General features: G+C 56.2%; 2 protein-coding genes and 2 long non-coding RNA genes across 5 annotated transcripts in view; 2 read left to right on the plus strand and 2 right to left on the minus strand.

The window, feature by feature from the left end:
- The first annotated feature begins 31 nt into the window (after positions 1–31).
- Positions 32–2,154, plus strand: CHCHD5 (coiled-coil-helix-coiled-coil-helix domain containing 5). Its single transcript, XM_065664727.1, has 4 exons — positions 32–96; positions 489–629; positions 711–862; positions 1,688–2,154. The coding sequence occupies exons 1-3, from the start codon at positions 92–94 to the stop codon at positions 859–861; spliced, it is 297 nt and encodes a 98-aa protein (XP_065520799.1). The 5' UTR covers positions 32–91; the 3' UTR covers position 862; positions 1,688–2,154.
- On the minus strand, positions 1,640–4,867 carry LOC136006675 (uncharacterized). Its single transcript, XR_010609231.1, has 2 exons — positions 4,776–4,867; positions 1,640–2,344 (listed from the first exon to the last, which is right to left on the minus strand). It is a non-coding gene; the product is annotated as an uncharacterized LOC136006675 (long non-coding RNA).
- Positions 4,765–15,726, plus strand: LOC136006674 (uncharacterized). The gene is made up of 2 exons (XR_010609230.1): positions 4,765–5,629; positions 15,288–15,726. It is a non-coding gene; the product is annotated as an uncharacterized LOC136006674 (long non-coding RNA).
- Positions 6,117–21,624, minus strand: part of LOC136006669 (LIM homeobox transcription factor 1-alpha-like) — a 23,419-nt gene continuing 7,911 nt past the window's right edge. The window contains exons 4-9 of one of the 2 annotated variants that reach the window (XM_065664723.1): positions 11,393–11,625; positions 10,239–10,396; positions 10,072–10,149; positions 8,354–8,483; positions 7,520–7,678; positions 6,117–7,341 (exon numbers count right to left, since the gene is read on the minus strand). In XM_065664723.1, the coding sequence (XP_065520795.1) occupies positions 7,187–7,341; positions 7,520–7,678; positions 8,354–8,483; positions 10,072–10,149; positions 10,239–10,396; positions 11,393–11,625 (913 nt within the window). In that variant the 3' untranslated portion in view covers positions 6,117–7,186. Of the gene's footprint in view, positions 7,679–8,353; positions 8,484–10,071; positions 10,150–10,238; positions 10,397–11,392; positions 11,626–21,624 lie in introns of both variants that reach the window. The other variant, XM_065664724.1, reaches the window with a different exon arrangement.

A 21,624-nucleotide genomic window follows, 5' to 3' on the forward strand; every position in this document is an offset into this window, starting at 1 on the left:
GATGTGAGTAGTGGGGGGCAGCGGGACCGGGACCGGGACCGGAACCGGAACCGGGTCCGGAACTAGAACCGGAACCGGAACTAGAGTCGGAATGTGGTCTGGGTCCGGGTCCGGGTCCGGGTCCGGGTCCGGGTCCGGGGCCGGTGCCGGTGCCGGGGTCGGGGTCCGGGTCTGGGGCCGGGGCCCTGTTTGGGTCGGGGCCGGGGCCGGGTCCGGGTCCGGGGTCCGGGGTCCGGGGTCCGGGTCTGGGGCCGGGGCCCTGTTTGGGTCGGGGCAGGGGCCGGGTCCGGGTTCGGGTCCCGGGTCGGTGCCGGGTCCGGGGTCCGGGGTCCGGGTCCGGGTCTGGGGCTGGGGCCCTGTTTGGGCCGGGTCCGGGGCCTGGGGTCGGCGCAGGGGCCGGGGCCTGGGCCTGTGGTCGGTGCCGGTGCCGGTGCCGGACCGGGGCCTTTCCCCCTGTCCCCGCTGTAACTGCTCCGTGTCCCCCCCAGGGAAGCGGCCCTGGAGATCACGGCTCGCTACTGCCGCACGGAGATGGAGCAGTACGGGCAGTGCGTGGCCGCCAGCCCGGCCTCCTGGCAGCGCGACTGTCACCAGCTCCGCCTGAGCATGTCCCGCTGCGCCGCCGCGCAGTGAGTGCTGGAAGGGGCCGGGGTTGGGGCCGCTTAGGCGCTGGGCTCCGCGGAGCTGAGGGCCTCGCTCTCTCCTCGCAGCCCCATCGTGCGGCGGATCCGGCAGGACTGCGCCGAGCCCTTCGCTGCCTTCGAGCAGTGCCTGCGGGAGAACCAGGCCGCCGTGGTGAAGTGCAGCGAGCACGTCAGCGCCTTCCTGCTCTGCGCCGACAGGGTGAAGGTCTCCACGTGAGGTGGGTGCTGGGCTGCGGAGACGGGGTCCGGAGCTCTCAGTCCCTGCGAGCTGCTGGGTTAAACAGGGGGAGTAGAACCCATAGAGCCCTGGAATGGGTTGGCTTGGAAGGGACCTTAAAGCTCATCTAGCTCCAACCCCTGCCACGGCCAGGGGCACCTTCCACTGGAATGGGTTGGGTTGGAAGGGACCTTAAAGCTCGTCCAGCTCCAACCCTTGCCATGGGCAGGGGCACCTTCCACTGAAGCGGGTTGGGTTGGAAGGGACCTTAAAGCTCATCCAGCTCCAACCCTTGCCATGGCCAGGGGCACCTTCCACTGGAATGGGTTGGGTTGGAAGGGACCTTAAAGCTCATCCAGCTCCAACCCCTGCCACAGCCAGGGACACCTTCCACTGGAATGGGTTGGCTTGGAAGGGACCTTAAAGCTCGTCCAGCTCCAACCCTTGCCATGGGCAGGGGCACCTTCCACTGGAATGGGTTCGGTTGGAAGGGACCTTAAAGCTCGTCCAGCTCCAACCCCTGCCACGGGCAGGGACCCCTTCCACTGGAGCAGCTTACTCCAAGCCCCTGTGTCCAACCTGGCCTTGAGCACTGCGAGGGATGGGGCATCCAAACCCGCTCCATTTAACCCACCCCAGTGTCCCACCACCCTCAAGGGGAAGAACTTTGCATCTAAGCTAACATGGAGGGGTATTAAAGCAAATAACATGTTACTAAGCACGCAGAAATCACCTCCCATGCTCGTGGGGTGTGATCTACTGGGGTGCTGCATCCACATGGAGCCGACCTGATGCTTTTATTTGTGCTGTTTCTGTTTTTCCATAGGGGAGCCTTGGAATCAAAATTCATCTTGAGGAGTGAATGAGAAGTCTTTGTGTGCTCTGGACTCTGGTGTCGCTGCTGGGTTGGGTTGGTTGATCCCCTCTGAAAAGCAAGGTGCAGCTCTGCAAGGTGGGATTCTCAGTTCCGGGCACGCTGGGCTTGGCTCCAGCAGCCAACTGGACTCTGACTGGGATTGTCAGAGCGTTCCCTATACAAGGGTGCTGCTAACGGTGGGGTTTGCCTGCTGAGTTGCCTTTAAAAGCTTGATAAGTAAATGAATTACAGAACTGGGGTGAAGCGACACCAAAGGATCAGCTGCGACCTGCAGATGGCCTTGAATAGGAACCAAAAGCTGACATCAGCCCTTCTCTCCTTCTCTGCAGTCTGTCTTCTCCAACACTTTGCTCATTCGGCACAATGTTTTCCTGCATCCCAATAAAAGAACAAAAACCTCCTTTCCGAGATCCAAAGCCAGGTCTGGCTTTATCCCACTGATGATGGAAGCTTCTCTCTGAGCTGGATACAGGGCTGTTTGCTTGGCCGATAAAGGTTGGCTTGAGCCACTTGGAAACACCCTGTGCAGCTCCCAGGTTGGGGGGATGCTTGTGAGGGGTTGGAGCCCGGCTCTGCTCCTGGTTTAGAACAGCAGAGGGAGTCTTCCTGCAGCAGAGAGGGCAGAAACCTGGTGATGGGAGAGCACTGACTGCCCTAGCAACAGCACAACTCAGCTTCCCGTGCAGGGGAACAGAGCCCAGCTCTAAGGAGAGCTGGTTTCTGGGCTGTAACTAGTGGGGAAGAAGAGACAAGGAGCAATGGATGGTCTCATGATGAGTGGGGTGACATGGTGAGGGCTTCTGTGGAGGGAGACCTTTGGGGTCACCAGGATAAGAAGGACGTGGAGCTGTTGGAGCAAGTCCAGAGGAAGCCATGGAGATGCCCCAAGGTAGTGGAGCAGCTCTGCTCTGGAGCCAGGCTGGGACAGCTGAGCTGGTTCAGCCTGGAGAAGGCTCGGACCCTTAGAGCAGCTCCAATGTCCCTTCAAGTGGGCAGGGGGAATCTCTGCCAGCAAAGGTTTAAACCTTGGAAGATCCTTTGGGAACAAGGTTCAAGGAAGGAGAAATGAGTTTCTATGCCCTAGTTACACAACAGCAGCTTCAGAGGAGCATCTCTGGATAGGAGCTTGGTCTTCCAGAGCCATCAAAGAGGTGTGCAGGGAGCAGATGACAGGGACATACAGCACAGCTTTGCTGGGTTTGTGAGGTGGGGTTTGTACCTCTTAAGAGAGGGTGAGGCCTGAAACTTGGCTTTGCCCTGCTTCCCAGCAGTTCATACACATTAATCCTCGGTGGTGGTTCAGCCAGGCGTTAAGTCCAAGTGTTCCCATTGAGCCACTGGTGGTTGGCAAACATCACTGGGCATTTTCCAGCTCCATACAGAGCTTTAACTCCTTTGGGGAGAGGGAGAACAGATTGAAGTCGATGGGGTCCAGCTTCTAGCAGAGCCCCAATCACAAAGGCGGCTCTTTGGCTCGCAGTGGTGATGGGAACATCCAAAGATCCTGGGCTCCCGTCTGCAAACATCTGCACAAACATCAGGAAGCTCTTGGTTGCCTTTTAGCAGCTGCTGGAGGGGGGCTTGAGACCTAAAGAGCTGCTTTATGGTGGGAGCAAAAGGTGAGGGGAGTTTTCCTTCCAGCTGAATTCAGGGAGGGGGCAAATGCAAGCAGAAAAGGAGGACACTGCGTTTCGTGGGGGAGTTGGAGGCAGCACCCCATCGGTCAGAAGGGGCTGTGGTGTGAATAGCTTTATTAAGGATGCAGTTGGTTGGAGCGAGGGTGCTTTGCATGGTGTTGACACTGTATTGAAATGTCAGGCTGTCAGCACAAAAGCCATTTTTCATTAGGTTTAAGGTGCACTGGGGCCCCTCTTAAGCCCAGTTCTGCCTGAGCCACTCCATTATTGCTTGCTCTTACACGTTAACCACTGAGCTGCCAAGCCTTTGGCGTTGTCAGCCACCAGCCACGCACACAGTTCCCTTGTTCCGAGGGAGAAGGGGGAAGAGGAAGGTGCTGATCCAGCCTGGTTTGGTGTGTGATGAGGGGGAGAAATGAGGAAGTTCTCTTCTGAATAAAGAACACATTTCTCATATCATGGAATGCTTGGGGTTGGAAAGGACCCTAAGGTCAGCCAGTTCCAACCCCCTGCCTCACACTAGACCTTTGGAAGGGAGAAGCATAGAGCAGGAGTTTTGCAACTCTTTCTCCTCTCTAACTCTTATGTGCTCCCTGCTCATAAGAGGAAGTCCCCTCTTCATTTCTTGGGCTGTGATACTGTCTCATACCCCTTTGAGTGGGACAGGCTTATGGAAGCAAGTGGAAAGAGGATTCACTGGGTAAAGCTGAGAAGGGGAGAGAAGTCCTCAGGCAGTCAATGAGAGAGGGAGGTTCAGCTTTATCACCAAAGGCTGCAATGAGTTCAGCTAAAGGAATCAAATTGAGAAGGGAATAACCTGATTCCCCCAGAGGGGCAGACTTTGGGTGGAAAACCAGGAGGTTTAGGGCAGGATTCGGCTGCCCCAGCCTCCCAGACACAAACCAGCCCAGAAAGAACCACTAAAGCCCTGCAGTGCCGAGGAGAAGAACCCAAAGGAGCAAGTTCTGAGATGGGTGAGACGTGTTAAGGAAGCAGCATCAGGTGTTCTCACTTGGGGGTTAAGCCTTGTAAAGGATCCAGTCTTGGGGTGCCACCAGATTCCTGTCTTCTGGCATGGGCTTTGCTTGCTTTCCAGCTCCTTTAACACTTGTAATTGTTCTCAATGCTGCTTTGGGGTTAAAGGTGGGGTTTGCCTCGTGCTGCAGCGAGCTCGATGTCAGGAGTGTTCTGGTTTAACATCCCCACTGGCTCTGTGTGGCCTTGGAAGGCTGGTCTTACCATGTTCTATGTCTCTATTTACTCATCTCCGAACTAACAGACACCCATTGGGCTGGAGAGCCATGAAGGAGCCCGAACAGAAGCCTGCAAGCAGCGCTGAGGCCCTGAGCTAGGAGAAAGGCAAGGATCAGCAGATCAGTTAAGTCCCTGCTTTGCTTTACCTCCATTTCTCCTTGGTTTCCATCGCTCTGGATGCAAAGTGAAGCTGGGGGGGGGGTCTTTTTCCTCAGCCCGTTGCTGTACCTCCTGTTGCCGTCGCTTTGCCTTTCAAGTGAAACTTGAAAGCCAATCAGGGGAATTACACACGAGCCCTCGAACGGGGACCGAACCCGAGCAGCTCTTTAATTTTTCATCCAGAAAACAGGCTCGTTTTCCACTCGGCTTCTCTGACTTAAAGGAGCCCATAAATCAGCGCGTTCCTTTGGTGCTTGCAGTCACAGGCAGAGATTTAGTGCTGTTGGCAGGCCTGGGTCTGCAGCGGGCACCTGTGGAAGGCAGAGGACTATGGAGGGGGGGGGGCACATTCCATGCACACACACTTCTTGCTTTAGTTGGCCGTGCTCCAGATGGGGATTGGAGTGAGCAGGAGGGGAGTGGTGTGGGCCGAGGGGAGCGTTGGTCCCCTCCATGGCTTTCAGTCACCTTTGCTCTCCTGGCTGTAATTCCAGAGAGCCCTGGGCATTCCCAACCCTTCCTTGCGTGTCCCAGGCGAGGATCTGCGCCTCTCCCTGCTTGAGGAGAGCGGTTGTTGTGTTTCTTAACCGTGCCCAAAAGCTGGTGGTGTTGCCCCAAAGTGTGCGTGTGATTTACTCTGTTACTCTGCTATTTCCTCTCAGGTGATGCAGCCACAAGACCTACATCTCTGATGCCCACAGGAGCTCAGGGATGGGTGTTGCTATCCCCAGGTTACCAAAGGCTCCGCTCCCTCCTGTGTATCTACATGAAGCTCCTTCTGCCTCTTCCCATCTCCTGCTTGCTGCACTCCTGCTGTCTCCCCAAGGCTCAGGAGCTCCAGGTCTAGCCGAGCTCTTCACATGCATTTATTCCCATTGGGATGCTGGTTCCTCTTGCAACTGACTGCCTCCTGCTCTTGGGTCTGCTGCCTCTTAAGGCATCAGCAGCCACCAACACCGGTTGCTCCTTTGCTCCAGGGTACCTGGCAAAGGTAACGGATGCTCAGGCCAACCTTGGTGGGACTGCAAAGGAGACAGTGGGCTGCTCGTGGATGGGCTTTGGGCTGAGACAAGCTTCAGGTTTCCACTTCCAGTTTGCTTTATTAGTAGCATTATGGTGATGGTTTTCTAATGTACAGGCAAAGGGAACCCCATGGGCACAGCACAGCACTGGGTCACAAGGAGGAGAGGGTGAGCATCCATAGGCTACGTACAGGAGGAGATGTCTCTGGGGAGAGGCGTCACCTGGTACCAAGAGCAAAGCCCAGCTATGGAACCTGGCGCTGCAGGGGCAATGGGAAGTGACTGCACATGAGCACGGGTCACGTTCACACAGCTTTATTAAAGGTGAAGCGAGAGTGGAGTGATGCTAAAGGCTCTGGTTGGGCCTCTGGAACTGCAGACAACAAGAATCAGGCATTCCTTTTACATTGGAGAGGCTGCACACCTTCAAAACCAGCCTGGGGAGGCTTGGATGTGCCCCCACGTACAGAGCCATCAGCTCCCCTGCCTGCATCACTGGGCTCCAACTCTGGAGATGCCAGGTTGGGAAAGAGTCACTATTCCCTTTGGGAGTTGTCTGTTCAGCTCAGATAGACGAGGGCAGGTGGGTATTCCTTCAACGGGTGTGCTGTTAGGCAGGCTCCTGGAAAAACCTGGCTTTGCCAGGAATTCCGGCTTTCCTTCACCTATGGAAAGAATGAAACCCCAGCCTTGGGTCCTAGGCAGGAGAATAAAGAGCTGCCCGTTGGTGACAACAGAGACTTCCATTCTCTGCTCGCTCGCTCTTGCCCTTTTTGTGGGTACAAAGCATTGCTTCGTGTGAGTCGCCTGCCGCGTGGCATGGGGATGGATGATGGATGATGGCAACCGTTACAAACCTGTCCTGGGACACATAGAAAACCCGGGAAGCAGCAGGGGCATCCCTTAGCGATGCCTCAGGACCTTGGATTTTCCTGTTGCAAGTCCCAGCCTGCATCTGCGTTGGGAAATGAGGCAAAGGAGCACGGGCAAGCTGCAACCACGGCTTAAATAAAGGGACCTGTGGCTCCTCCTGCTTCTCGGGGCGGCTCTGGGGAGCTTGGCCAGTCTTTGCTTGCAGGACACGATGCTCAAAAGCTTCAACACTGGACAAACTGCTAAAGGTACAGCTAAACAACACCATAGCATGGGTCTACTCGTGGCTAGAAAAGAGGAGAGGGGCTCTCCAAAGTCCTTCAGGCTCTGCAAGGGCCCCATGAGTTAGTGCTTGGACGTGATGGAGTTGCCTCCTCCGTTGCGCGGCGCTCAAGGAACGTCTCTGAAGGTCTCAGCCTTGGTTCTTCTCCCTCACCCTCACTCTGAAGAGGAAGCGGCATCCACTGGCGATCCTCAGCGAAGGGCTGGCGGCTTTTCCATGGTCAGGATGTGAAGTAGGAGCTCTGCATGGAGTAGAGGCGGTCGATGGGGTTGCCCACGCGGGCTTGGAGGAGGTTGGCTTCAGGCGTGGAGAGCAGGCAGTCCCCCAGGTGGCTGATGCTGTCGCTGTCCATGTCGTGAAAGACTCCTTCCGAGTCTGGAAGAGGAAGGAAAAGGGAAATGGGGGTGAACGTGGCACGAGCACGGCAAGAGCCCAAGCTGCTGAGAAGGGCTCAGCACAAAGCCCAAGCCCTGGGGACCGCTGCCTGCTCCTTGGCACGGCTTGGACTCGGAGGTGCAGCTCGGATGCAGGGAGCTCCTCAGCACCCTCCTACCGTAAGGGTGCAGGTGGTCTCCTGGCAGCTGGGGGGGTGTCAGCCCTTGTCTGTACAGGTCTGTGCTGTAGCCGTTCTGGTCCAGGGGCAGGAGCTGCTGCTGGGGGATCCTGGGGTAGGGAACCAGGAGCCCATCCAAGCCGGGAACGCTGGCGCTGTCTGAAGACACGAGCAGTGGGATGGGTTGAAGCAAAGGGTGCTCAGGGCCCTGGCACTGTAACAGCAGCAGCAGCACGCAGTGCTAAGCTCCGTGTGTTCATGGAACCGTGGAATGGTTTGGGTTGGGAAGGACCTCATGGGCAGGGATGCCTCGCGCTGGACCACGGCACCCAAGGCTCTGTCCAGCCTGGCCAGGGATGGAGCATTCAACGCTTCTCTGAGCAAGATGTGACAGGAAAAACCCCATTGTCTTCTCTGAAGTGATAGGACAAGGGGGAACAGCCTCAAGCTGCTCAAGGGAGGTTGAGATGGAGATGAGGAACAATTCCTTCCCCAGAGCGTGGTCAGGCCTTGGAACGGGCCTTGGAACATTGGAAGTGTGTAGACAAGGCCCTTAGTGCCATGGGTTAGTGGTGGCCTTGGTAGAACCGGGCTAAAAGCTGGACTTGATGAGCTTAAAGCTCTTTTCCAACCTGGTTGATTCCATGATTCCATGAAAAACAGGAGGTAGGTGCTGCGCCACGAGTCCGGGATCTCCATGCCTGGTTACTCCCGCTTGTACGTACCAATTCTGGTACACCCTGCATGACTTTGCTCATCTCTTCTTGCATCCCCTCTCCCATACACCCAGGTCAATCCCCTCCATCCCAGCCTGCAGCCCCAAGAGCTCCTCACCTTCGCTGTCATCATTGCTCTGCCTGCTATTGCGACCGGTGCCTCTGCCGGTGGCCAGGCGAGGGTTGCCCAACTGGTCCTGCTCCTGCTGCTGCTGCTGCTGCTGCTGCCTGCGGGCAATCTTCTTCATCTGCAAAGGGATGGAGATGGAGAGCCCGGGTCTGAGGTTCGGACTGAGGGAGGGAGCTGTGTCTGACACCGCAGCGACAGCGGCTGCTTGCCTTTCGCTGCCGTGCCCTAATCCTGCTCAGCCCCTCCAAGTGCCTCCTCTGCAGCCAATGTTCTCTGCAGGGCCTAAAGGGGCTACAGGGAGCCTGGAGAGGGGTTTTGGGTAAGGGATGGAGGGATGGGACAAGGGGGAATGGCTTTAACCTGCCCGAGGGGAGATGGAGATGGGATCTTCCCCATGAGGGTGGTGGGACGCTGGGATGGGTTGAATGGAGAAGGTTGGGATGCTCCATCCCTCACAGTGCTCAAGGCCAGGTTGGAGCAAGCTGCTCCAGTGGGAGATGTCCCTACCCATGGCAGGGGGTTGGAACTGGATGAGCTTTAAGTTCCCCCCCAACCCCCTTTGTGATTCTGTGATCTATAGTCAACAGGGGGTTGGATTTCTCTTTAAGCTGTCGCTACTCCTGGCTCTGTGTTGTAAGACGAGGTTGGACCGTGCTTTGGTTCCTCCGTTCCTCTCACCTCCCCTTCTTTCCCTAAGCTGTTCTTTGCTCCCTTGTAACTGAACAAGCACAGAATCCCAAGGGTTGGATGGGACCTCAAAAGATAGAATCATAGAATAGTTAGGGTTGGAAAGGACCTCAAGATCATCCAGTTCCAACCCCCTGCCATGGACAGGGACACCTCACACTAAACCATCCCACCCAAGGCTTCATCCAACCTGGCCTTGAACACTGCCAGGGATGGAGCACTCACAACCTCCCTGGGCAACCCATTCCAGTGCCTCAGCACCCTCACAGGAAAGAATTTCCTCCTTAGATCCAATCTAAACTCCCCCTGTTTCAGTTTGAACCCGTTACCCCTTGTCCTGTCACTGGACATCACTGAAGAAAACCTAGCTCCAGCATCCTGACACTCACCCTTTACATATGTGCAAACATTGATGGGGTAACCCCTCAGTCTCCTCTTCTCCAAGCTAAAGAGACCCAGCTCCCTCAGCCTCTCCTCATAAGGGAGATGTTCCCCTCCCTTAACCATCTCTGTGGCTCTGCGCTGGACTCTTTCAAGCAATTCCCTGTCCTCCTTGAACTGGGGGGCCCAGAACCGGACACAAGATTCCGGATGCGGCCTCACCAAGGCAGAATAGAGGGCGAGGAGAACCTCTCTTGACCTACTAACCACCCCCTTTCTAATACACCCTAGGATGCCATTGGCCTTTTTGGCCACAAGAGCACATTGCTGGCTCATGGTCATCCTCCTACCCACCAGGACCCCCAGCTCCCTTTCCCCTTCGCTACTTCCCAGCAGGTCAACCCCCAACCTGTACCGGTGCATGGGGTTGTTCTTCCCCAGATGCAAGACTCTTGCCCTTGTTGAATTCCATCAGGTTTCTCCCTGCCCAACTCTCCAGCCTATCCAGGTCTCGCTGAATGGCAGCACAGCCTTCCGGTGTGTCAACCACTCCTCCCAGTTTGGTGTCAGCAGCAAACCTGCTGGGGGTACACTCAGCACGTTTGGGAGCCCCCGTGGCACGGGAGCCCCTCACTCACCTTGGCTCTTTGGTTCTGGAACCACACCTGCACCACCCGCACGGTCAAGCCCGTCTCGGCTGCCAGGGTCTCTCGGACCTGTCCCCAAACCCCAAAGAGCCGCATCAGAACCGAAGCTCCTTGTCAAAGCCTCCAAGCCTCGAAAGGCTCCTTCGGGCTCCTTCTACCTTTCTGCAGGGTTTCGAGGAAACCTCGAAGGAGGCCTTGAAGGCTCGACGCTGCTGCGTGGTGAGGATGGTGCGCGGGCGCTTGGAGCGCTTGTGGTCTTTGCTCTCCTCGCTGCCTTTGCCGTGCGAGTGGCCGCCGTCTTCATCCTCGCTCTTCACTGCAATGCAAGTGGGGATTGGGATGCGGTCACCTCAGAGACGGCCCTGCATCACTACAACGTCTCAGATCAGCCCATCCAATGGCCTTTGCATCACACAAGGGGACCTCAGCAGGCTGGTACCCCGCTATCGCCAAGGGGAGAAGATGCTACAACCTCCATTGACCTTCATCACCTCCCTTTGCAACCATCCCCGTAACCGAGCAGGACCTGCCCTTTGCAAGGCTCCCCCTCATCACCCCTCCTATAGAATCTCAGATCAGCCCATCCAATGGTCTCTGCATCGCACAAGGGGACCTCAGCAGGCTGGTACCCCGCTATCGCCAAGGGGAGAAGATGCTACAACCTCCATTGACCTCCATCACTTCCCTTTGCAAGCATCCCCGTAACCGAGCAGGACCTGCCCTTTGCAAGGCTCCCCCTCATCACCCCTCCTATAGAATCTCAGATCAGCCCATCCAATGGTCTCTGCATCGCACAAGGGGACCTCAGCAGGCTGGTACCCCACTATCGCCAAGGGGAGAAGATGCTACAACCTCCACTGACCTCCATCACTTCCCTTTGCAACCATCCCCATAAGTAAGGACTGAGCAGAGCCTGCCCTTTACAAGGCTCCCCCTCATCACCCCTCCTATAGTGTCTCAAATCAGTCCATCCAATGGTCTCTGCATCGCACAAGGGGACCTCAGCAGGCTGGTACCCCACTATCGCCAAGGGGAGAAGATTGACCTCCATCACTTCCCTTTGCAACCATCCCCGTAACCGAGCAGGACCTGCCCTTTACAAGGCTCCCCCTCATCACCCCTCCTATAGTGTCTCAAATCAGCCCATCCAATGGTCTCTGCATTACACAAGGGGACCTCAGCAGGCTGGTACCCCACTATCGCCAAGGGGAGAAGATGCTACAACCTCCATTGACCTCCATCACTTCCCTTTGCAAGCATCCCCGTAACCGAGCAGGACCTGCCCTTTACAAGGCTCCCCCTCATCCCTCACCAGACTCGGTGGGCGCGGGGCTGATGGCGCTCAGCATCTCCTTCTCCTTCTCGTAGTCGCTGCGGCACAGGAGCTGCCCTTCCTTGAGCACGAACTCGTCCCCGCGCTGCAGGCGCCGCTCGCACTCGCAGCAGTAGAAGCAGTGCACGTGGTAGACGTTCTCCAGCACCCTCATGATGAGCTCGGAGGGGGCGATCGCCTTCAAGCAGCTGCTGCACTTGGTCTGAAAGAGCCTGCAGAGGAGTCCTGGGGGTTAAAGGCTTTAAAAGGCAAGGTCAGACCCGGGTTGGGGCTCAGGAAGCCAATGGGGTCGCTCAGGTGGAGGTTTGGGGCCGTGTTGGCACGTCCCAAAGCAACCCATAATGTGCCAGTGCGCTGGAGAACCTGCTCTAGGGGAAGGTGTCCCTGCCCGTGGCAGAGGGTTGAGCTTTAAGGTCCCTTAAACCCAACCCATGCCGTGATGCTCTGATCCCGAGTGGCTGGTGGGGCTTTCTGAGCCTCCATCGTAGCAAGGAGCAACACGACGGGGCAGAGCTCAAGGTCCCTTCTTTGCAGGGCTGTTTGCTGCCTGCAAGGCTGCTCCTAAGGAGAGCACTTCCTATGGAAGCCCTTCCCGTGGATGTTCTCCCTATGGAAGGCCCATCCGCAGGAGGCTGATGCGGGGCGTCTCGCGCATAGGGGATGCTGCTTGTGCCCCGCGGCAACCCAGGCGCTGAGCATCCGTGTGCCGAGCAGATGGTTGTGATGAAGTAATTGGGGCTCTAAACAAGTGGGAGCGGTGCTGACAGCTTCTCTTGAGCCACTTGACAAGAGAAAGTAATAAAACAGGGATTAATTAGGCTGTTGTTTAAACACACAGGAGCTTCCCCACCAGCAGGGAACTCATAAACCGGGATTGCCAACAAGCCTGGGTTAATCCTCCTGGCAAACTCTATGGAGGAGGATGAAGAGGCTTTACAGGGGTGGGCTCAGCCCTTCCAAATACCACCATGGATTTGTGCCGGGCAGTGGCTGGAGGGCCTGGGACGTTCCAAGTGGGATGGGGTGGGATTTCTGGCTCCTTTGTGTTGAGGCTGTTGTGCGTGCGTGTTCCTCTCGCCCGCTCTTTCCCTCTTTGTCTGTCTGGAAGGCACGCTTGGAATATAAGCATGGAATTTGGGTTGAGATGGGAGCAAGGAGCAGCTTTTTAACCACATCTCTTTTAGGAAGGGGTGAAATGGGAGCGTGTTCCGGGAGCAGAATCGGGGCTGAGTCCAAACCTGTCCCTTTCTTAACACCAGCATCCTTCTATTGCAGAAGTGAACTAGTGATAGGGATAAAAAGGACCCAGCAGTAGAGCCAGTGCATGATCGGGTACCTGGGGTCAGCAGGAGCATGAGGCATGTTCCTAAACACGAAGTCAGGCCTTTAATCCCGCATGGAAGCTGATGGGATGGAGCCTGACCCTGTGCTCATCGCAACCCCAAGAATCAGGCGCGGGGATTCCCCCCTCAAATGGGGATGATGGGGGTGGATGTGCAGCAAAGGCCAGGGCTGGAGGCTCCAAATGAAGGAGTCTCAATGGGAAGAGGTTCCAGAGGCTAAATCGCTCCTCCAGGCCTTACTTCCAGTTTGGATCTTACTTTATTCCATACCCAGCAAGCAGACTTCGTTGTGTCTTCGTCTTCTAGCCAACCTCCTATGGTTGGTGATGCCACTCGTGGGCACTCAGACCCTTCCTCTCGCCACGTTTCTGCTCCTCATCCTTCACGCAGCCCATTGGAAAGTGAGCCCTGGCTTTTCCTTGCATCCCAGATGGGGGAAGTACCCCAAGGAAGGTCTCCCACCCTTCGCTAGATGCTGGATCTGGTGACACGAACCTGCTTTGCCTTTGAGACAAGCCAGCCCCAAGCTCCCATCTGCTCTTCCCGTATCTTTCAGAGGCAGGATGGCTCCTATGGTACACCCAAGGTAGTTCCACCCCGGAGCCCCACATCCAGGGACATCCATAGACCTGACAAACAGAAGCATTCCTTCAATACCCTGACCCGTCTCCAAGGAAGGAGTGGGAAAAGTTAGGGAAACACTGATGGAAAAGTCCCTGTCTTGTTCCACGCTTGTGTTCCTTTTATCCGTATGGATACCGGTGCATTCCCTGTCTCCTTTTACATTTCCAGCCTCTGCTATCCCCAATTCCTTGGGGAAAACACCTGGAATCTTGCTTAGCCAAGGCAGGCAGAGGGGAGCTGTGAGCGGGATGGGCTTCCATTGAGCTGTTGAAGCAAGCCCATAGGAGGCCATGAGGATGAGCAGGGACTGGCGCAGCTCCCATATGGAGCCAGGCTGAGAACATTGGGAATGTGGAAGTCATTGGGTCTAGCGTGAGGTATCCCAGCCTGGAGCAGGGGGTTGGAGCTGGATGATCTTAAGCTCCTTTCCAACCTGGGACTCTATAATGGCAGGGATGGACGCATGGAAAGAGATGCTGGAGCTGGACACGGAGTCCCATTCACCCGCAAGGCACCGAGCCGACTCCTCGGGATGAAGCAGTTAGGGAGCGCTCCTTCTCGGCGCTGTCATGCACCCCGAATTCCATGGAAAGGGCCGGCTTTGGCATCTCTCGGGTGAGGGAAGCACCGCTCCTGCAGCGTAACTCAATAAAGCTCCGGGCATCGCAGGACCCACAGCCTTGCATCTCCCAGCTAAGCCCCGAAAGCAAATCCGCTCCGCTTTGTGCTAATTGAAGCAAGCACCCAGCAAAGCAGCTCATAACCACGGTGTCAGCTCGCATTACACGAAATTAAAATTCTCAGCCCCTTCCAACACCAGGAATTCCTAAAGAGCCTGGTTTTAATATTGCCGGAATCCGGTTAAGCCAAGGTAATATTGTTTGCGTTGCCATAGGAACAAAATGCATCTCTCCCTCGCTGGTAGAGGCTTCCAAGGAGGTTTGGGAGCTGTGGTGATGCGTGGAGCTGCTGCCTAAAGAAGAGTGCATCCCAAGTGCGTCGAGGAGCAGCAGTGACAGGAAGGGATGAAAAGGATGTTGAGGACCAACAAAGGGATTGCAGGGATAGGAGCAAGGGGTGATGGGTTCAGGCTGAAACGGGGAAGTTCAGGTTGGAGATAAAGGGAAGTTCTTCCCCGTGAGGGTGCTGGGACACTGGGATGGGCTGCCCAAAGCTGTTGTGGATGCTCCGTCAATGGCAATGTCCAAGACAGAGCCTTGGGTACCATGGCCTAGTGTGAAGCATCCCTGCCCATGGCAGGGGGTTGGAAGTGGATCATCTTCAGCTCCTTTCCAACCCATCCCATTCCATGATTCTAAGTGCATTGAGGACCAGCAGGGACGCAAGGGAGATCTCTGCTTGCTCGCAGAGAAGAGCCTCAGCAGCAGCAGGACCCCATCTTAGTGTTCATCAAGGCGGATGCGTGCCAGCAGGTCCCTATCCCTCACCTTCCCACCTGGCACTGATCGCCTTCAGAATGATAGCCTCTGCTTTTCCTGCAGGGAAATGGCTCATCCCAATGGGAAGAAGTGCCAGGTGCAGGAAGGCCAAGGGGGAACATCCCCGGCTATCACAAAGACTGCAGATCTGGAGCGAGGGGAACGGATGCTCCCAAGTCAGCATCGGGATTGAGGCTTGGGGCTGCAGGGAGAGGGTTTGGCAGCCAGATCTTCACCCCTATGGACACTATTGGCTCATTTAGTGTGACACTATTGGTCATTTAGTGTCCCCTATGGACACTATATGACTCCTATTGGCAGGAGAAGTGATGCTGTGGGCAGCAGAGCAGCCTGCACATCCTTGGAGACAGCATCCTGTAGCATGGAGTTACCTATTCTGTATTCTGTATATATACCCCATGTTCTTTGTACCATTCACAAGTTGCTTCTCCTTCCCTACCAAAGCAGCTTTGGAGCGCCCAGATGTGATTCCTTCCCCCTGGAAGCGTGGAGCAGCAGGAAGAGGAATGGCAGCAAAGCCACCGCCTGTGTCCATCCGGGTTTCACGCATGGATGAGGAGCCCTGAGACCTTCCTACATCGTTTCAGACTCCTCCTGGACTTCGTTTAGTCCTGGTAAAGCACCCCGAGCACCTGAATCTCCCTTCATCCTTACAGAGCATCCCTGTCCCGGCTCTCTCTGCCCATGGCTCTGGAGGAGAAGCTGCATCCCAGCTCTCCAGATGGGGCTGGGATGAACCGAGCAGCAGTTGAGAACCCCTCTTGCCCTGCTACGGCACAGAGAAGATGCTGATCCAGTCCTGGGGAGGGTAATTTGGGGGGTACGGGGTTGTCTGGCTGGGCTTCAGAGGTGTTAATGAAGCAAGGAATAATGAAGGGAGCCTGTGCTTCATGGAGCCGGCTTATTTGGTTAGGGTTTAGTCAAAATGAAGCGGGCCAGGCTTAAGCAAGGGCTGTTTACTTAACACTGAGCTGCAGAATCCATTGTGGCTGCCTGAAAGAGCGAGGTGGAACTCGCAAAGCCCCCTTCCACCTTCGGGGCTGGGGGCTCGGGGTGGGATGGGGACGGAAGGGGATGCCCAAGGGACACGGGGAAGCAGCAGCAACAGCACAATCCGCTCTTTCATTCCCCCCTCCGACAGCCATTGACACCCCAGCTGAGCCCTATGGAATGGCACCAGGGGATTAAGGGGAAAGGGGGGGGGGGGGGGTATTTCCTTCTGCTTCATTTCTGGCTCGGAGGGAGAAGGAGTAATTTGGGGGCATCGGTTGCCTTTATTCTCCATCCCCTCCGCTGTTCTTTGTGGCTCTTGGATGGATTTAAGGCCAGAAAGGAGCTTTATAATGGTGGTGTTATACAACCGTGCCTCTTGCCACCGGTGGCCACGACTCCAATGTCCCCAAACCCCCTCCGATGTGCACTAGGAGAGAAGTCGGGTTCAGGGCTGGAGCGCGCAGCGAAGAGCTCTGCATCCACCACCGCGAGCAGCATCTCCAAAGGAACCCAAACCCCTGCATCTCCCATGTGTGGTCCTGCTTGACCGACCCTTGCTGAAGCACTCCCAGCCTTGCTCCGGTCACATCAGCCCCAAAACCTGATGCTGAAAACACACAAAACCCCCCCTTAAACCGACCGAAAAGCTGAATTTGGACCACGGCAGCCCCAAAGAGCTGCCCAATCCCCCCAAAAGAGGCTCCCAAAGCCGGGGAGCTTCATAAATATGCAAGGGCCAGGAGTGAAGCGCTGCTGTCAGATTGAAACGGGTCCCTCAAGGGGTTAAACCCCCCCCCCCCCCCCCCCCCTTGTGAGGATATTGCTGCCAGCGCGGTGGCACGGAGCCATCAGCACATAATCTGATGAACTCTTTTATTGCATTTCACAGGCCTGTCTTCTTTATTAAAATCTCCCAGCATCCACCAGGCCCCTCTCCTATCGCTGCTGAATGCTGAATGCTTGGCTTTCCCCCCCACCACTGCCCCCCAACTCCTTGCTTTTCCCTATGTAAGTGCCAGGCAGTGATTGCGCTGCGGTGGAGGTGGCTGTCAGGTGATGGGTGATGGAGGGGTGGTGTTCCCGCTGGGAAAAGGGGGTTCTGTGCTTTGGAAAGCATCTTCCTCCTGCCCCATCCGTGCCCCACCTGCAGAGCTCGGCCCCTTGGGATGGGCTGCATCCAAAGGTGATGGAGGTGATGCTGCCCCTTTGCTCTTGGGCTGCATCCAAAGGTGATGGAGGTGATGCTGCCCCTTTGCTCTCGGGCTGCATCCGAAGGTGATGGAGGTGATGCTGCCCCTTTGCTCTCAGGCTGCATCCAAAGGTGATGGAGGTGATGCTGCCCCTTTGCTCTTGGGCTGCATCCAAAGGTGATGGAGGTGATGCTGCCCCTTTGCTCTTGGGCTGCATCCAAAGGTGATGGAGGTGATGCTGCCCCTTTGCTCTCGGGCTGCATCCTTAGGTGATGGAGGTAATGCTGCCCCTTTGCTCTTGGGCTGCATCCAAAGGAGGTGATGGAGGTGATGCTGCCCCTTTGCTCTTGGGCTGCATCCAAAGGAGGTGATGGAGGTGATGCTGCCCCTTTGCTCTTGGGCTGCATCCAAAGGTGATGGAGGTGATGCCCCTTTGCTCTCGGGCTGCATCCAAAGGAGGTGATGGAGGTGATGCTGCCCCTTTGCTCTCGGGCTGCATCCAAAGGTGATGGAGGTGATGCTGCCCCTTTGCTCTCGGGCTGCATCCAAAGGAGGTGATGGAGGTGATGCTGCCCCTTTGCTCTCGGGCTGCATTCGGCTCTGGTGTCCTCAATGTAAGGACATGGAGCTGTTGGAACAAGGCCAGACGAGGCCACAGGGATGAGCTGGAGGAGCTCCTGTATGGAGCAAAGCTGAGAACATTTGGGCTGGAGAAGAGAAGCTGCGTGGGGAGCTCAGGGCAGCTCGCAGTATCTAAAGGGGCTACAGGGATGCAGGAGAGGGACCTGCATCAGGGGTAGGACAGGGGGTGATGGGTTCAGACTGAAACAGGGGAGTTCAGGTTGGAGATAGGGAAGTTGTTGCCTGCGAGGGTGCTGAGACACTGGCGCTTCAATCCCACATTTGGCTGCCTCCGAGGGGCAGGAAGGTGGGACTGGGCCTGGGCTGCGGCTTTGGTTCGATGCTCTTTAGGGAGCCGGTGCCGCTTCCACTGCTCTGCAGCCCATGCACAGTCCCCAGTGTCATTCCAAAGCTCTTGTGGGGTCATGGGATGGGTTGGGTTGGAAGGGAGCTTAAAGCTCCTCCAGTTCCAAGGCTATTCTGGAGCTTGCAGGAGCAACAGAGCAAAGCCTGCTCTTAGTGCAGGGGAGGCAGCTTCTGGTCCTGCATCACCACCACATCCCCTATGAAGGGAGCTGCCAGCTCCTTCCTCTCTCCTCTTCCTCCCCTCATCTCCACCCAACAAGGCACAACCCAAACCCTCTCTCCAGGCCTGCAGGTTTCAAGCTGGGTGCTCTCCATCCCTATTGATCCCATCCTGCCTGGCTGCAGGAAGCCTCCCCATCTCCCATTAGTATGCCTGGCAGGAGAAGGGCTCCTTCGCCGAGTAGCTAGGGGTGATATTACCACTCCAGATAGCATCCAAGCTCAATATCCTGTTTCTCCCTTTCTCATTTCCTGTTTGCAGGTCTGAAAGCTGCCGTTGTCACAGTGCAAGGATGGGGAGGGGGGAAGAGCCAGCAGGGCAGCAGGGAATGGGGAGGGCTGGTGCTGGGGTAGGGATGGGGATGAGGGGGAGGGAGGCGCTGGGGCCGCAGCCACTTTTATTACGGCTTTAATAATGACAAAAGAATATCATTAAACATTCATTAGAATTATTTCATTAGGTTTTACTTTGGAAAAGGGAGGGGGGAAGAGATTAGATATGATGTAGAAAGCAATATTGATTGAGGAAAGAACAAGCTTGGGAGATGGGTTTAAATTAAACTCCCTGCTCGCTCCCTCTTCCCTCTGTTTGAATGGAGGAAGGAGCTGTGCGCTGGCACAGGGGACGATGCGGGAGCAGGCGGCACTAACGGGGCCCAGGGCCGCTGCCTCCCATCGCAAGTGACATTGAGCTCCAGCCCATCCCGACACGGAGCCTGGCAAAGTGAATTCCAAAGGGAGGAAGGGGTTCAGAGCTCCAAAGGGATCCCGAGCTCCAAAGGGGTTCAGAGCTCCAAAGGGATCCCGAGCTCCAAAGGGATCCCAAGCTCCAAAGGGGTTCAGAGCTCCAAAGGGTTCCTGAGCTCCAGAGGGATCCCAAACTCCAAAGGGGTTCAGAGCTCCGAAGCATTCCCAAGCTCCAAAGGGATCCCAAGCTCCAAAGGGTTCCTGAGCTCCAAAGGGATCCCAAGCGCCAAAGGGTTCCTGAGCTCCAAAGGGATCCCAAGCTCCAAAGGGATCCCGAACTCCAAAGGGGTTCAGAGCTCCAAAGGGTTCCTGAGATCCAAAGGGATCCCAAGCTCCAAAGGGATCCCAAGCTCCAAAGGGTTCCTGAGCTCCAAAGGGATCCCGAACTCCAAAGGGGTTCAGAGCTCCAAAGCATTCCCAAGCTCCAAAGGGTTCCTGAGCTCCAAAGGGATCCCAAGCTCTGGGATTATTGGAATAACCCAGGCCCCATCAGTGCTGTGGTCCCCACCCGGCTTGGCAATCACGGAGCATCCTCACTGCAAGGCTGGGAATGGGGTGGGAAGGAGTCTCCCTTTCAAGTCCTTTAAAGCAGGACTCGCTTTAGAAAGAGTTCAAGCTCTCCTACAAATAAGCCTGAGTTAAGGAGGGGAAGGAACCGGCAGCGACCCTCGGAACAAGAACTGACGGCAAAGTTGCTTTCAGGAGTGATCTGCTCCAGCTCTGCTGCAATCCCCGTCCCAGTCCCTCTGCGTGGATGCTCTTAAGGCAGACACCCCTTGAACATCATCCAGATGGAAAGAGATTAAACGGGTAGGAGCCTGCCTGTTTAACACAAGGAACCGGCTGCCGTAACGGGGAGCTCTCCATGCCCAAACCAGCCCGATTGGGATGGATGGGGTAGGAATGAAGAGAAGGGGGGTTAAAAGGGATAAAGAGAAGGAAAAGCAGAGGAGAAAAGGGAAGTCAAAGGGACCAGGTCACAAACTGCAGCAAACTCCTAGTCTGCAAAGCACGTTGTACACGAAGGATTCTGCTGCTGCTTGGGATGAACGCAACCAGTTTCAAAGCAAATTGCTCTTTAAGCTCCTTTTTCACAGGCCAGGCTCCTTCCCAGCTTCACCTTTCTCCTGGCACCGCCAACATCCAGGAATCAGGAGAGGGATTTGGGATGCTGCTTCCCCATGCAAAGCTGACCAGCTCCGGTATCGCCGTAGCAGCAAGACCCCCTGTGTGAGCAGCCAGAGGTGTGTGAAGCTGCCACCACGATAGTGGGGATAAGCTGTAATTAACCTCATTTAGGCTTAATTGCATTAAGGGGAGTGGGAAATGAAAGCTGGGAGCAGGTTATGGATCTGGCTATAACTCAATCTGTGCCCCAGCTAGGGAGGAAGGGCCACGCTCCAGCAGCGTGTTAGCAATGCAGGAGGGGTAGGGATGACTGGGAAGCAGGAGCAGCATAGGGATAGAGAGGATTGGGAAGCCCAAGGTGGGGAAAACACCTTGGGAGCAGCTTAACCCATCCCAGGCAAAGGGTTAAAGGAGGATCCCTCCTGGAGGATCTCATTCTCAAGGTGCTCAATGGCATCACCAGCACTCATCCAGCATCCCAGCTCTAGCGCCTGGTTTCAGTGTTCGGCATGTTGGCAATAAGGGATGTGACACTACAGGGATGGATGCACCGCTCTGAGTCACTTTGCCTTCAACCTTTGCCGTGGACGCAGGAGCTTTCCATGCTCTTTCCTGCATCCCGGTGCCTTCCGGTGGATCCTGGGTGTAAAAGGGCAGAACAAGGCCTGGGCTCCCGTTGCCCTGCTCTGATCTGGACTAAACCTGCTCTCGTACAGCACTGGGGGGCCAGGGCTTGTTGGGATGCGGGTGCTGGTTGGGACCAGCTCCGCGTCCCAGCGCCGCAGCCCCTGGCACTGCTGGAAGCGGGCTCTGAGGAGCTCGTTCCGGGCACCTTCTCCTTCACGGCTGCCCTCTGGTGGTCCCTGAGCCGGGATGAAGGAGATGCTGCGGCCAGGAGGAGCACGGAGCATCCTCGGGACCCTTCCGCCCCCGGAGTCAAAGCGTGCGGGTGATGCTCCCGGTGCCGTGGGTTAGCGCTGGGGAACGGCTGGGCTCCGGGATCTTAAAGCTCTTTTCCAAGCCAGTCGCTTCTCTGATGCTCTTCTATGATCCCGAAGCCCTTGCCGGGATGCTGCTTTGGGAAAGGGGATGCGGGCTGCAGTGCTCAGTGAGCGCAGGTAACATCCAGCTCCCCGCTGCTGCAGGCATTGCAGGCATGGGGAAGGGAAGGGAGGTGCTGGGGTGAGAAGAGCATCAACCCCCAGAGAAGAGAAGGCTCCTTAAGGGGAGACCTTAGGGCAGCTCCAGTGCCTCAAGGGGCTACAAGAAGCTTTGGACAAGCTTTGTGTGCCCATAAAGACACCTGGAAGGGATAAGAAGCATCTTTCATTGCAAGTGCCAAGGGTCCAAACCAGCTACACCAGTGTCCTCTGCTTGGGAGGGGATGATGCCTTGAATCACTGTTGTTCACTTTGCTGTCCAAGCCTTTTGGGGTTCATTTATTCCTTTTCCTGGTCTAGCCCCTGGCAGGGGGTTGGAACTGGATGATGTTAAGGTCCTGTCCATCCCAACCATTCCAT

The sequence above is a fragment of the Lathamus discolor genome, unplaced genomic scaffold (assembly GCF_037157495.1).
Source record: "Lathamus discolor isolate bLatDis1 unplaced genomic scaffold, bLatDis1.hap1 Scaffold_52, whole genome shotgun sequence".
NCBI classification, from domain to species: Eukaryota; Metazoa; Chordata; class Aves; order Psittaciformes; family Psittacidae; genus Lathamus; species Lathamus discolor.

Coding starts and splice junctions, on each gene's coding strand:
- CHCHD5 (XM_065664727.1), top strand. Junction 630..710: donor TCCCGCTGCGCCGCCGCGCA/GTGAGTGCTGGA, acceptor CTCTCCTCGCAG/CCCCATCGTGCGGCGGATCC.